The sequence below is a fragment of the Eleginops maclovinus genome, chromosome 23 (genome assembly GCF_036324505.1).
Source record: "Eleginops maclovinus isolate JMC-PN-2008 ecotype Puerto Natales chromosome 23, JC_Emac_rtc_rv5, whole genome shotgun sequence".
NCBI lineage: Eukaryota > Metazoa > Chordata > Actinopteri > Perciformes > Eleginopidae > Eleginops > Eleginops maclovinus.
The window spans coordinates 4,477,412-4,493,778 of NC_086371.1; the positions used below are offsets into that span (position 1 = coordinate 4,477,412).

At 40.6% G+C, this 16,367-nt stretch overlaps 1 protein-coding gene across 2 annotated transcripts; it reads left to right on the forward strand.

The window, feature by feature from the left end:
* Positions 1–1,297: 1,297 nt before the first annotated feature.
* On the forward strand, positions 1,298–13,777 carry fgf24 (fibroblast growth factor 24). 2 transcript variants are annotated; one of them, XM_063875695.1, is made up of 5 exons: positions 1,298–2,011; positions 2,195–2,231; positions 6,721–6,898; positions 9,877–9,983; positions 11,621–13,777. In XM_063875695.1, the coding sequence occupies exons 1-5, from the start codon at positions 1,980–1,982 to the stop codon at positions 11,891–11,893; spliced, it is 627 nt and encodes a 208-aa protein (XP_063731765.1). In that variant the 5' UTR covers positions 1,298–1,979; the 3' UTR covers positions 11,894–13,777. The 2 variants fall into 2 exon arrangements, with proteins under 2 accessions (XP_063731765.1, XP_063731766.1); XM_063875696.1 differs by having other exon boundaries at positions 6,721–6,889.
* Positions 13,778–16,367: the final 2,590 nt, after the last annotated feature.

A 16,367-nucleotide genomic window follows, 5' to 3' on the forward strand; every position in this document is an offset into this window, starting at 1 on the left:
TGGAAACAAAGCATCATATTAGTGAAGAAACCATTAAATGATCTTCCTCGATAATTATTATTTGCCCAATTTCTGCTGTGATTTCCCCTCCCTTGAGGCGGACATGGCTAAATTAGTCATGCTTTAAATGACATTATACCCCAGTTGTGTTACAGGGATTATTAAAGTGCAGTGTGGTTGTCAGGATCAAGCCTTCTTGTTAGGCAGACAGCCATGAATCACAGGGTAAACACCACATTAACCCACTTTATCCACTTTACAACATGCACAAAACACACATGACTCAACTTGTCGTTATAAATCATAAACACTTAGATAAATTAAACCCATACTTTTATATTTTTCCACATAAATAATTGATTTTGTGTGTGTTTGCCTTATGCTGATCAGCAGCTAGAGCTCTTAGTTAAACACTCCTTTCAGTCCCCACTAAACTCACTGCAGGAGGCCCTTTGAAATCCCCAACATGGGAAGTTTTGTATGTAATCATTTAGATTCATTTTGAATATCAATGGGGCAGGAATGCCGAGGATCCAGTTTTAATGGGACAATAAAGGCGAACCACAAAGCTTTTTCTCTTTTTTTTTTTAATGGCAGCAGGGATGTGGGCTCGCTTTACTGCTGCCAGCTCGTAAACAGATTCACACCTCTCTTTCATTTAAATTCGGGATAAGTTATAGCACATTATTGAAAAAATCGAGGTCGACAACAACCTGCATTTGAATGCTGTCTGGAGGAGACGAGGCCAATCCACAAACCGGCAGTAGCTTTAAAAACACGACAGAGAGGGGAGCAGTTTCTGTGGTGGCTACACGCAGCCACTGGTTAATCTACACCCACCATGACAATGTAATAATGACAATAATGATACGTGTTGATATGTATTTATTATTTAAGTCCTGCAGGGGTTAAAGTAATAAAAACTGGCCAGATGATTTGACGCAAAAATAATACTTAGCCTATATAATGAAGGAAAAAAAAGGAGATCGTCAAATGTCAACTCTTATCAGGTGGTCTTTGCCCATATCCGAACACAAATTAAAAAAAATCCCAAACTGACGAAGGGAAAAAAACATTTTATTAATAAAAAAAACGAAAAACAAACAAACCAAAGAGCTCTTTATCTCCTTGCTCTTGTTCTCCTCTGCGCATCGCTTTGCCCACCGAGAGGAAAAAACCCTCTCCAGGCTGATGGTCTCTCCAGGATTACCCTATCAGGTGCAAACCGCTGACATGTTTCCTCCCACCAACAACAAAAAAGCCTCTCTGTGCCCAAATCTCAAGCCGCAGACGCACAAACACCACAGACAGGCACTGCTGCGCCATCACCAGCCCCCCCAAACCTCTCCAGGGACTGCGATTTCCACACTACTTTTCTTTTTGAAAAACATAACTTTTTTTATGCTTGGATAAGATTGCTTGCCCACTTTTTAGCGAGTGGTGGAAGGGCGTTTTATTATCACCGCTTTAACTTTTTTTCCCCCACCGTAGCACTTGGTAGAATAAAATGACCCATGCAAGGTGTAGAAATCCCCCGCAGGTACGGACGGAGTTGAGGAGCCTGTGATCTCTGGAGCAGGATTTGGATAGTGGGAAAACTTGGCTATAGGTGCGCCAAACTCGAAGGATATTTTTTTATGAGCGAAGGGGATTTTTGGAGAGGTTGACTTGTGAATCATTTCCACGCTTGGCACCGATTTACGGAGACGTTTCGGGATTTCGGGGAGCTGAGCTGAGCAAAAAAAAATCTGGATAATTCCCCCCAACAAGGAAACACCTAATGTTGCACTCAGTGACTCTGTTGCTGCTGCTCTCCAGTGATCTATCCTTACACTGGGATTCAATCTCCTACTTACCCCCGGAGTTGTGTGCGTAAAGGACGCGCCAGGGAGCGAAAGCAAGAGAGAGGGGGGCGATTTCGCCAACCTTTCTAAATCTGTGGAAGCAGGTGTATTTCAGGTGTATTTCTGCGAGTCAAGATGTCTGTGCTGCCTTCGAGGTTCATATACCTGTAAGTGTTCCACATCTCCGTTTGCCTTTCTCACATAGAACCATGCATTCTTACCAATAGAAGTCGCTAAAAGCTTCATATTTGAGCATTGCTTTAATCCAGGTAGGCTGCGTTTATTCCTCACGCAATTGCCTGTGTGATTTACTCCCCTCCTCCCTTTTCTCTCCTTCTCTCTCCACATAGGTGTTTACATTTTCTGGTACTCTATTTCCAGCTACAGGTATGTTTACTCCCTCGTTCAACTCCCTTTGTGTGTGTGTGTGTGTGTGTGTGTGTGTGTGTGTGTGTGTGTGTGTGTGTGTGTGTGTGTGTGTGTGTGTGTGTGTGTTTGCATGTCACTGTGCTTCTTTTTTAATGTGGAAATGCTGATGACAGGTTATTTTCAAAGTGGTCGCTCAAAAATCTGAGCTAGATGTGCTAATGCGCACATCTAGCTCCATATTCCATATTCATTCATCGTAATTTGGTTCCTGAAAAGAGAATTGGTCTATAATTTTAGAAGAAAAGCACGTGCTATGCGAAAAATAAATGGTTAAAATCAAGAAGGATGTAAAAAAATAATAATTAAAGAGCTAGGATATTTTAGCATTTTTAACATACCATGAAAACAAAAGCTAAATGGAAGAAAAAATACAAAAAAAGTTCCCTGCAATGTTATTATAATAACAGCCACCTCACGAAATACAAATACACAATTATAGCCCCCATAAAATAACCAATGCAAAAATAATAGAACCGGTAGTGATAAAGAAAAAAACGTAGATATTTGGCGTTAGGGAAACTCGTTTCTGAAGCGTTTGCCATGCAGATAAATATCCTATAGGCTGCAACACTGTGAATAAATTATAAAAAGAATCGTGTTCAACCTCAAGATAAAGTAGCTGGTTCTTTATTTAACTACAGAATTGTGTAATACGTATTTTTGATGCCTGGGGCTAAAAGTTGTCCTTTGAACAGATTGGCTGGTTTGTGCGCTTGTTGCTTTAGTTTTGTTTTATTAGTCGCGTCTCCCTTTGAACAGTAATGATTTGCAGGCATCCACTCACCTAATTGCGCGCAGTGATTCACATAAGAGGCAGAGAGCACGCTCCTTCTCTCATAAAGTTATCTGATCACTTTATAGCTATGACGTGTTGGATCATAATTTTTCCACGTGCTGATGTTTTAAATTGTTCCCTCAGATCTCAAATATTGAAACAGGATTTTTTAAAGAGTTGTTTAGGTTTTATCCATTACTGGGGTGTATTTTATCCTGAATAAGCACCCCATAGCTGGCAACATATTGGTATTTTCTTTAAATGTCATTTTATTTTAGGTATATTTTAGTCAATGAACCCGAAAAATACCAATATTCGGGGCTGAGATTAGACCTCGTTGTACAATAAAACCCTGCTAGATGGAAAGTTACTTAGTAAACTATATAAAATAAATGGTATGGTTGCACAATTCTGTTTTACAATCCTGCTACGTTTTATATTTCACTTCACGGTCAGGGCCTGTAGCTCTCAGGGACAAAAGAACAGGTCTAACCTGAGAGTCAATTTTCTGATCCAGATTTATTTTTAATGAATCAAAACTAGAAAAACTGCAAAGTTATATAAGTGTATGGGCTCTGATTATTCCAACAGAGCTGGCACAAACAAAGCTATAGTGTCGACTGACCACTCCTCAAACGTAAGTGAGGATGAACTGCATTGCAGAATGTGACCTTACAGACATAGGAGGTGCACGGATGAATAATATTTTATGTTTGTTATGTGTGTTTGCATGTTTGATGTGGTTATGAAAGTAATCTGATTAAATAAAGGCATTTATCAATCAAAGGAAATACATCGTGGCTCTGAGTGCTTTCAGGATAATGATCAAACTGAAAAAGTGCAGGAATAGTCCTTTAATGCCCCCCTTTCACATTCCCCCCTCTGTGTTGTTGACCCATTCTGCGGCTAATGGCTCTTACGTGTCATGCTGTGGTTGTGATTTCACGAGGAAAGACAACTGAAGCGACCACAGTTGGAAGTAAACTTTGAATGCACTGCCAACATGTGAGAGTGTGTGTGTTTTCCTGTTTGTGTGTGTGACCCTGACAGATAGCAAGGTGTATCTTAGATGGATGCGACAACTAAGCTTCCTGGGTGAAGATGAGTGCCAGACTTTTGAAGTTTCAACCGTATCCGTTTTCATGCTGTGTCTTTGAAGAAAGGAGACGGCGTGATAAAAAAATAAAAAAGCTGTTGTCGCTGGTGTTCACCTCAGCCATGTGCTTAGGCTTGCCTTTCCCCTTGATGAAAATGCAACTGTCTACCAAACACACCTTTATGTTTGTTTAGAGATGGGGAGATTTGGGATAAATCCCTTAGCGGCCCAGAGAGGCCACGTTTTGTTTTGTGTTCGGGTTTTTTTTTCTTGCTCGCCAGCTTTGAGGTTCATTCAGAGAGAAAGTTGACAACAGACGATGCTGATGTTTGACTTTTGAAATCCTTTTAACACATTTTTGTGTGTGTAGTTCTGGATGGACACCGTGCTGTTGCACAAATGTTCAATCTTAGGCCACTTTAGTTTCTGTCGTGCTGCTTTCTTTTTTTAGTAACAGCTTGTGTTTTGTGAAGTGTGCAGATCACTTGTCAGTAATACAATTTGAATCTTGTTCCTTGGATAAATACTCCTGTAGGTGCTGCTTTTTTCTTTGTGTGTTCAGTCGTTGAGGCTACTGCTTCTCATGCTAACTGCTCAGCTCTTAAGCGGGAGCTTTTCCCTTGGGAACGTCAACAAGACACCGAATGATCAGAGCATCAAGTATGAAAGTAGTATCTTTTGGGTGCAACATTTTTTAAAAGCTCCCGTTAATTTTGTAGCTTGTTGGTCTCCACTCACACAGCCTATTCAAAATCCCCTTTGTTTTAATGTATGGTAAATACTTTTGGTCAGTATGTGTTAGTCATTGATACACTTTTGCACAGATGAGTTGTGAAAATGGAAATCCTTGTGTTGAATTGAAGGGGTTGCATTGGGTTAACAGTTCCCAGATCTGATGTAAATGTTACCTGGGCTATCTTTAAGAAGCTCTGGTTCTTGGTTTATTTTTTGCAATTTTGTGTTAACTGTAGAAGTTAGTACGAAAAAAAGAATCAAGGACATTGTATCACATGGTTGTTATGGCTGAGCAGTTGTTTCATGCAGGTTGCAGGTTATTATGAATAAATGTGACATCATAGTGAAAAAGTTGGACCCCATTGGGGTTAAGGTTCGTAAAAAAAAGCCAAAATTAGCCTCCTTTTTGACACCGTAAGAGATACTGGTCCTAAAATCCCATTGCATGCCGTAAAGTCGTCCCAATGTTAATGTTTTGATGCCTCAAAGTCAATATAAACATTACTAATTGGTTGGTGATACATTTTGATCTCCAGCCTCTCATTTTCCACATTGCCAAAAGTAACATTACGGGCGTGTTTCCTAAATGTCAAGATACAGAAGCTGTGTCCCAGTTCTGGGGCTGGATCCTCTGAGGTCCACATTTCTAGACCAACTACGTCATAATGAGGCAACGAGTCCTTACTATTTCAAAAGCCCAAAGTCCAAATGTGGCTCAGGAACCTGCCTAATGATGTATCTTAATATCTTTGGGGAATTTGAGGGAAAGTCCTTGAGATGACCTCAAAAGTTGGTGTCCAAACTCACCATCAGATGTGTTTTTAGGAAGTTAAACCGCTTGTCAAATTATTATTAAATGACATTTGCTTTAAGAGAGCCATGTTAGTAGCCTCCATAAGAAAAGTTTATTTTTCCTGTCTGAGTTAAAGGATTTCTTCTTCCGATTTCCCATCATGTTTTCTACATGTCATTAATTTACTGAAGTTAGAATAACAAGAACTCGGGGTATGTAATGTGTATATAATTAGCCACCTGAGAAAAGCCACATAAAAAGCCATTACTGTGCAATTACCACACCATACAGCTGGGGAAATGGGATCTTGGCGTGGACAGAGATTCCTGGGCTTCTGAAAGTATACGTTTCCTCTTCCACATGTTGGGTGACACATTTGCTTTTCTGACGAGCTGACGAAGTCTACGTTTTTTTTATGTCAGGTCTTAGGTGACTCATAAACAGCCTTCTACTAAATTCTGAAAGGTGAATTTGCACGATCAAAAAGTCCTCCTGTTTTCGAGGTGCCTCATGCCATCCCTCCGTCCTGTCTTCCGCCTGCCGCGTTTCCTAATTTATGGACCGTACTTGGCCTGCAGGCAGATATTTGTTTGATGATAGTGCAACAGGTCTGGATGCTTCAGGTGTATAATTGCTAGTGGCTTGCTTGCTTGTGGAAATGGAATACAGGTTTCTCAATATTGCCCGGGGCACATAGTATACCACTGCCTCAATCTGAAGCAACAGACGGCTGCGCTATAGGCTCTGCACTTGTACTGTGGGATTTTTACACAAACGGTGACTTCATTAACACATCTTGTACGTAGTTATCAGCTCGTAAATGCAATGCATGTAAAATGTGTGAGCTGAAAGCAGGAAGTGAAACACTAAAATACCGCAGCCACAAGATTCCTGGTTGGAGTTTTTCGGCCTGGAGCACAATTATTTTTGACACACGGCCTATAAAAGCGCACATTACTATCGACACCTGTGCCGTGACGATCCCTAACCGCCTGTCTCTTCCCTCTTCCCTCTTCCTATCTTTTTGAATCTTCCGTCATTTTCTCAGGAATCACAGCAGACCTCTGCTGATTTCAGGATATATATTGAGAACCACACGAGGAACCCGGATGACCTGAGCCGGAAGCAGGTCCGGATCTATCAGCTGTACAGCAGGACCACGGGGAAACACGTCCAGATCCTCGGGAAGAAAGTCAACGCCAACGGAGATGATGGGGGCAAGTATGGTATGGGAGAACTCCTGTGCATCTCACCTGACATGCTAGCTAGTTGTTTTGTTTTTTTACCACAGGATGAGACATCTACAACACCTACCAGCCAGATGTTGGAGCTTCTTGAGATATTCTCTCCAGCCGTTGGGTGGAGGTCATTTTTCCATGCTCAGTGTTTGGCTTTGTAAAGTGGACTTTCTTAATCCTCCAACTTCTGTTTGGGGTGGCTGGAAACATGAAATTGCTGACTTAGTAATGCATTTTTAATGCAGCAAGTCTGTTCTCACCCTGATTGATTTATAGGTCAACAAGGTCCTTTTTTGTGCCAGAATACCCAATATGGACCAAAACTGAGTTGTTGGTTTGCCATTCTGCATCATTTTCTTTACTGTAGGTTTTAGTTTTTGGGGTTAGGATGCAATCATGGCATTACTCAACTTAATTGTCTTTTAATGTATTGTTTCTTGCAAGGAAACTGATTGTGTCTGCCCATATATGGAAATGCAAATCAGTGAAGACCTAAAAATGTGAGAAAAAGTAAAAAATAAATGGATATGGGCTAGCAGTTCGAAATTACTAAATGGCAACTTGAATATGTTAAGCATTAAGCAAAAAAGACAAAATGCCTTTAGCAGACTTGGATTTTCTTTTTGAATTTACAATTGTTTTACTATCCCATGCTCATTTTACCCTTAAATATACCTTGTTTGGTTTTTGAAGTAGAAACTTCTTCACTTTTCATATCAAAACAAAAGCAGCAGATGAGTAAATTGAGGGTCACTGAAGCGCAGGCCTTGTTTTGTGCGTTCCTGCAGATATTTAGCTCATAACAGCTGACTCACTGCTCTGAAATTGCAGGTCTTGAATGCCTCTGAGTGAGTGTGTTCAGTCACAGATGCGCCGAGGCGAAGTTTCCTCACTGCTTGTTAGAGCTTGAGTGGAAGCAGATCCAATTTTTCCCATGAGGCATTGCCAATTCTGCCCTCCGCCCCTCCTCCTCTTCCTCCTCCCCATCCAGCTGCAGTACCTGGCACCTGTGAACTCCTTTGCACTCACTAATAACGCTCAGGAAGATCCTCTCCTCGCTCTGATCCTCTCTCAGTTGCTGCAGCCTCACATCTGAGGGTCCACAACCTCCACAGAAGACATATATCGCTTCCATATAGAGCATTAAAACCACTAAGTCCTTGTTAGTGCAGCCATCCTTCTTCTTGGTAGCGTATTCATTACTTATAAGAGACTAGGACAATCCTTTTTTGTCATAAATGATGCCTGTTGTCCACTCTGAGCACAGGGTGGGTCTCTCCAAAGGCTTTTAAACTGATAGATGCTGCAATGTGGAATTAAAGCTCAACCAACCTGACAGGTGACCCCATGCTGAGGTTAATTCCTGCCTGTGGACCCTCCTTGTTTATATTGCCCCATGAAAGTAAATCTGGTTCATAAGAAGTCACTGGTAGAGGGATTTAATGGGAAACATTTGGCAGTTTTTCTCAAATTCCTGTCAGATTTTGAAATGTTGTTACCCTTTAATGTGCCGACTATGGCTGCCAATAGGCCTGAGACTTGTTTTTAAGAAATGTCAAGAGTTAATATACAGAACATCACACTTACAGACATTTGCTTATGGATGTTCCTCAGATACAATGAAATGACTCCATTTAGGATTCACAGACAAAGGGTATCTTACAGTAAGGAGGAAAATTGTGTTTTATCTGATGTTTTAGGTCGATGTTTCATAGCTGAGGTTGAATTGTGGGTCTCTGTTCAAAACCAGCAAAGTGAGAGGGCCAAAGGGTTGTCAAATGACTTTTACAGAGTTGAAATATCTTTATAAACAACATTCACTTAAGACTTGTTGGATTTCTTTCCTTCTTACAGCTCCTAAACAGCTCCCCTAATAAAAAAAACAATCCCAAATATTGCTCTTTAGCCCAGACATGAAAACAGGAATCCCTCAAAACAAAAGGAAGGAATACTTCTTCCACCTTTGAGACAGGTTTCCCACTTTCCTCCCAAGGTTGTATTTTAGGTTGAGGGAGGAGGAGGAGGAGGAGGAGGAGGAGGAGGCGGGGGAGTTACTTCTGCCCTGGAGCCCGACCCATCCCCTTGGCCTATTCTTCCTCTGCTCCCTTGAGCGCTACTGAATGGCCCTGTGTGTTAAACAAATGGATCATCTTAACTTTTTGATTGAGTGAGCACAGACTAAAGGGAACTTGAAACCTAATCCTGAGGGGCACATAACCGCTCCACAAATGTTTGGCCGATCTCTTTGCTGGTCGAGGGGCGAGCGCAGACAAAGGTGACCTCGCAGGGGTTAACATTCAGGGCTGGGTGGGGTGGGGTGGGGTGGGGGGGGGGGTATAAAAGAGCCGCCGGGATGCGTCTCGAGAGTGGATTACTGCTGTGTCAGGCTGGAGTGGCGCTGGCATTCTTGTTTTGGTATAATGTTAAGACATTTTTACACTTAATGATAACATTTTGATCTGGAGACTCATCTCTTTTGTTAAAGAAGTCTAAAACATGACATTTTTCCACATTTATTGAAAGCATAAATGTCATAAATGTGTTTTTAACAGTGCATAATGGATATTTTATCCTGGATATTGCAGAATTCCTTTAGATTGTGATCTCTGGTACATATGATAGTGGTGGTAAACTTTTGTCTTGGTACATATGATGGCATTTTAATCATGACATATAAACGTTATATTAAAACCCTAAAAACTGTTTAAATACCTTAACATTTGTATGCTTAACATGTGAGATTCCTCAGTGAGGCTCAGTAATTAAAGTTATTTTGGCTCCTCTGTTGCAGAGCGTTTAGTTTGCACGGTTTCTTTGCAGGACTGGAAATACAATACAATATATTTTTGGTCTTAATTCCAAGAAATTGACCATATGAGATGTATGTAAATGCACAGGGATCCTTAAAGCAATGTGATTGGAAAGACTTGATCTTAACAGAGTCTTCTTTTTCTTTTCTCTTCCAGCTCTTCTTGTTGTCGAGACGGAAACCTTCGGGAGCCACATCCGAATAAAAGGAAAAGAGAGCGAACACTACATCTGCATGAACGAGAAGGGCAAAATAGTCGGAAGGGTGAGTGTCTCTTGCATCTCATTTCCAGAATATAAAATAAAAACACTTCCTAATATCAAAATGAATATTTAAAATGGAGTTCCTAATTGAACGCAGCCTCAGATCTGCTTTCTACGGCAGTTTTTTTTGTACACCCTAACAAAACCCCTTTGATAACTCCCAGCCCTTCTTCCATTACGTAATCGGCCTGCTCCTTTGACACTCGATCAGTCAATTATGGACTGCAATCACCACAATGCATTGAGAGACTAATGGTCACTTAGGAGGAATGCCATTGCAATTATATCACTTAGTCACACCAGGTGGCCACGGGCGCGGGATGACTGCATGTGACTCGGACGGCCGCTGCGATATGGAAAAGAAGTTCATATTTGAAAAGGCACACGTGTGATTTTTTTTTCTGGTGCATTAATAACTCATGTTGTCAGCATCAGAGCGGCTGCAGTAATTCACACACGCTTTCACTCCCTCATCGCGGTCATCTGTTAGAAACATGCTTTTTCTTTAGCTGCCGGGGCGTCATTGGTTTAAAAAGAAAGGTCCCTCCTTTAAACCAGCAAAGGGTTATTTTAACAATCAGTTAAAATAGCATTTAAATTATCCATTGCTGGTGGCTTTCAGCGTGTCTAATGATACAAATAATCTGAGCTGTAAATCATAGAAAGATTTTATAAACTGGCATCAGAATAAAAAAAAAAGAAGCATTTTTTCTGACTTGCCCCCATATCTATGAAGGCATGCAGTTTATGATATGAGATATGAGATATTTACTTCCAGCCTGCTTTAAAAGCTTCAGCAGCCCTGTTTTCTAGGAAGGCTGTTCTGTATCGTCTGATAATCCACAGACATCACAGTGAACAGGTTTCAGTGGAAAAACTTTCTTCCAAAGAAAAGTTTGATCTGAGATTTTTCATTGCAAACAGCATGCTGTGACCATAGCTCCGAGTAGTATGGCTGAGAGTCCTCTGGATGACCATCAGTGTTTAGCATTTGTATAATATAATTAATTGAACTCCACAGATTTGATTCATTTTCATGAATATAGAGCTCAATATTTTCATAAAAAGGTTGAGTTAAATATCTATCTGTTTGTTAATTATGCCAGTCTTAATGGTAATGGCTCTTGCTGCATGTTTAGCCTGCAGAATTGAAATGTTTGTTACATGGCAAGCAAGTTAGTCATTGTATTCCCCACAATACCAAACCGTTCCTCTAAAATACAGCTACTGGAATGTGACCTATTACCTGAAAAGGAAATAAAGACTTTCATTAGTTATGAAAAGACTAATGAAAAGTACAATATTGCAGCAGAGAGTGTTCAGGTAACGCCACTAGTCATGTGAATTTGCATTCTAAGTTTTACTCCACACTCATTGGAATATATTTTCTACCAAAAACTACGATTTTAAACATCATGCTGTCCTTAAATTTGCTAACAGTTTTAATGTAAAATACATGTGAAAAATGTCCCTTCAATCAAAAATCTAAGTTCTCATACACATAACCAACATTTTAGACTTAATATGAAATACACAACACCATGAAAAATAATCAAACTCAGCCCAAACACACAGATGCAATGCAAGTAAACCATGCGACTATGTTGATACTTAATTCCCTGTTTCTTCTTTTTGTAGCCCGATGGACGGAAGCAGGAGTGCGTGTTTGTCGAGGAATTCCTGGAGAACAACTACACGGCTCTGGTGTCGGCCAAGTACAAAGGATGGTACCTCGGCTTCAACAGGAAGGGTCGGCCCAAGAAAGGCTCGCGGACCACACAGCGGCAACAGGAAGTCCACTTCATGAAACGGCAGCCGAAGGGCAGGCTGGACCCGCTGGAGGAGTTTCGATTCACCCCAGTAACTAAGCGGACACGAAGGGCTCGGCGGTTAAAAGCCAAGAGGAACTGATGGGACCAATCAATGGGACAGCACTAATTTTCCTCAAGGGGGAGGAAATAAAAAAAACACAAACTTAACTGAAAAAATCTCAAGCTTCTTGTCTTCACCTTAAAGACTTCCCTTCTGTTAAAGAAAGACGGACAAAAAGAACAAAAAAAAAAAAAGATGTTTTATTTTTGTATTTCAGGATGACTGAATATTTCCTAACTCTTGGATTCTTCTGGGTTGATGTCATTGTGCTAACGTGTCTGTCATGTTATTTATACTGGATACACTAAAGGACCTCTGAGAGAACTCCTGTCGCCGTGTTCCTCGGCTGCGTCTGAACTAAAGGCAGTGCACTCTCTCTCCTCTTTTTTTTTTCTGTGACAATGGGGGCCGAAAGGCAGGAGCTGACGCAATGTTATAAAAATCAGTCAACTAGAGATTTATTGGAATACCTGTCCCCTTTTTTGTTTGTGTTGCCCCTGACAACGCGGATCCCATACTTTCCACTGGAATCGGACACCATGGAGATGAAACGGTGGCAGTCGCAGGTGACGCTGCGCTGCCGGGATAACTGTGTAGCTCTGAGTGCAATATTTTTACAGGTCTCTCGCTCTTTCTCTGCCTCTCTTATGTCTTTTTTTTTTTCCATACGTCTCTCAACCTCAGCTCCACTGGCGGCTCCAGGAATGCTGTGTGTGATTCCCTTGACGTTTCCATGCAGCCTGTGATTCAGCTAAAACAGGACATGCTTTGACGTGTCGGGCACCAGCCGTGGCTTTAGTCTTGTTTAAACAGCTAAAAAGAAAACAATACAAACAAAAATATTACAGCTGATGTGATTCATAATTCCACTCAGTCTTCCAACTTCATCACTATGTATGCTAATCCCTCTTGTCCTCCACTTTTACAACAGCTCTTCCTCACGGAAAAGGATCAGTCTTTTGAGTGTGAGCTAGCTAATATTTTTTGGGGGGCTGGTGATGAAGACTTCCTCTACCTCCTAGTTCTTCTTTGTTTATCTTCACCTAGTCTGACTGTCTGTGCGCAGTTAATCTCCAGAACCTTTCAGACGCTCTTCTGTTTTTTCTCTTCCAAAATCATCTTTCAACCGTGAGCTCATCCTCGCTCCTTTTCACTCTCGACACACTTTTAGGAAAAGCTTATCCCTTTGCTTGTTTTGTGATCCACAGACAGGAATACTGTAGCCCCGATCACTTCCTTGAATCCACATTTGACAATTAAGACTTCTCCTTTAGAAACCCAGATGTCCGAGTTTATGGGAATATCTTTCTGATAAAAAAAGGGGGAAAAGTCTGTGCTTCAATCATTCCTTCTCTCACTGACTACAAACTCCAGCCTCTTCTCACCAGTAGTGTGTATCACCTGTTTCCGGGCAGGTTTTTGTATGAGTTGCTACTAACAACATGACACATTTATGATCTTTTTTTTTTTTAAACAAATGTAAGCGAAAAATAATTTTATGACTATTATTAAGATATTTATTGCCTCCCTTTGTAAATAAAATGTGATGAGTTTTATTTGGCCTCTGTTAATAAAATGAGGACTATATTTTAAAACAATTTTATGTCTTTTTTATTGCATTGCCTGGTTCAGGATAGGATTTACCGATGTGAACGTTGATTATCATACTTCCTTAAAGAGAAAGGCTGCAGGTAGCCATTGGTTGGACATAGAGTACATTCCCTTCTCCGCATACTGCCAAGGTATGCATTTTTATATACAAACCCAAAGTGTGAGGACTGCTTTTAAGGTCAGTCGTTTTTAGATTGAGAAAGGTCTATTGCGACATCAGTGAAGGCTTTTTATAACTCCATAAAGGGCAGCAAGAGTTCACGGTTTGTGCTTTCTTAAAACCTCAATATCATAACATAATTATAAAAGATAATTGGGCCAAGAAAGTAACATCTATCTGTGTATGTGCTCCTTCTTTGAAGTGTCAACAACTAAGATACACATGTATTAAAGGAGTCCTATTCTGCTTATTTCCAGGTTCATACTTGTATGTTTTTCCTCTACTGGACATGTCTCTCATGCTTTAATGTTCAAAAAGCTCTTTATTTTTCTCATACTGCCTGTGCTGCAGCACCTTTTTTCACCCTCTGTCTGAAACCAGAGCCCAGTCTGCTCTGATTGGTTAGCTGGCCGGCTCTGTTGAGATAGGTCAACCGGTGAGAGATGTCCCGCCCCTTAGCATATTACGGTTCAATGTGTTGGAGCGATATCCATTAGAAGAATGGGTGTTAAAATGCGATGTGGTTATGTTTCAGGAAGTTTACAAAGGAGTCCAATCGAACTTCAGGATTTCAGCCTTTGCAGACCATTTACATGCACTAAAACCTATATTACACACTAAGGAAAGGGAAAAGACAAAGAGCATAATAGGGCTTCTTTGATAAAATGACGTCATATATAGCTCCTCATCAAAGCTGTAAAATCCCCCTAATTCTCATCATTTATAAAGGTTGAAGGTAACCTGAGACATACTTCTGTTAACCTTTGAACACTTTAAAAAACAACTTACTTCAAATGTTCTCCCAAGCAGTAAACATACAATATTTGAGCCATTTTTCCATCTTTTTTAAAAGCACTGGAGGATTGTGGAGTAGCATGTCTTATAATGCTGTGTGCTGGAATGATGTTTACAGTAACCGTCAGACTGAAAGATGGCAGCTTTGAGGGAGAAAAAAATACTTTTGTTTAAATTCCTCGCGATGCTATCAGCCCCCCCCCCCCCCCCCTCCACCCCGGTAGTTACCTCCAACAGACCCAGACGTCCCCCCTGCGCTCCGTCATGGGGCTTTGGATGTCTGGCCTGCTTTTAAAAGGTGGAAACATAGTGTTGATGTGTGACCCAGTAATCACCATTAACATAATGGATCAGCACTGAAGGTGGAGGATGGGGGGGTAGCTGAGATGACTGCAGCATTTCAAGGAAAGTTTGATGTCCTTTTATCTTGTCATGATCTGTTTCAACTGCTTTTTGTCTTCTGTGTATAAGAACGATAATTTCACTAAAAGGTAAAAAATAAAAACGATTTTGTGCAACAAGCAGTTATCACGGACAAAACGTCTTCTATTTATCTTTCTAAAAGATTAAAATTGCAAGAAATAAATACTTTTTTGGACACCGTTTCTCACATAAAGTGCCAACGTCTTATATTGTGCATGACTTTCCACAGATATCAAGCGTTCTTCGGTACTTGGAGATAAATCATCCGTGATCGAGGAATTTAATCAATGCAACTTTCGAAACCATCCAAATTCTATTTCTAAGATCTTTTTTTCTTTTTTCCCTCAACCACATACTTCAAACTTGACCAAGCACAGCCAAACTGCATCGGGGTATATTGACATTTAAACGAGCGCCGATGGTTTCCAACGTGTCGGGCGATTCGCAATAAGGAGACGACATTTTGCATAAGCCTCCCGCTAGGCTTTTCTCTGACTCAACCTTTGATCGTTGGAGGCTAGATGGTCTTGGAACTGGACCAATAACTTCAAAATGAAACATAGAATTCCCTTTTGCAAAGCCCAGCCTCTTCTCAAAGAGGAGGAATCTTTAATTACCAAGTAGTTTATATTCTATTATTAGAACATCTGAAGCACACAGTGCACAATGGATACAGTATGAACAGACAGCGGTGTCAATGCACAGAAAAACTCTGTGGTTCTGTGTAAGTTATACACATTTCAGTGGAACAACCAAAAGTGGCTCTTTGGCCTCGAGATCAGCAACCGCACACTTAACAATTAGCCCTGTCAACAGAAATCTGTTCTGTTTGAAACATAAAACAAGTTATGACTCCCTGAAAATTACTCAAATTGTTCCTTAAGGTCAGTGAAAAACAAAAGTCAAACGCCAAACGAAACAGAAAGCACAGTTCATGCTATAATACACCTTCTGTCATTAAATGCAGTTTCACATCACGTCATTTGCTGTCATAACAGGATTGCTGCTGCCGCCCTTCAACTCCAAACCACAGTCGACTGGTCGCCTTTTAAACTGAGAATCACACAGTGTTTCCCCTGTGGATTTCACCAAGTATTTTTGAGCACATGGCTGAGTTTTGTTTTCATAGGATCACAAATGTGCTTACTGTATATACAGTTTCTGGAAAGCCAGACCTCTTCTGTGTTCTCCTCATAACAACATGTGGCCAGCGTGTTATGAATAAGGGTCAAAATAAAGGCCAGCAGTTTGACTGTGTCAGCCTTATTCCATCTTCTCCAGTGTGAAACACTCATAGGTTTAATGTTCCTTGGACCCAATAGTTAATTGTAGTTCATTATAATATGTTTGATCACATACAAAGAAAGTTCAATAAAAAGTTTGAATTTGAGAAATTTCCATCTGCACTGACATGTCCTTTGATGTCTTGGCTTAAGTAATGCTTCTGATCAGCCAATCATATTATAACAAGTGAATGAAAGCTAATGAAGTCAGAGCAGAGGTGTTAGTGGCAGAGGAAGTAAT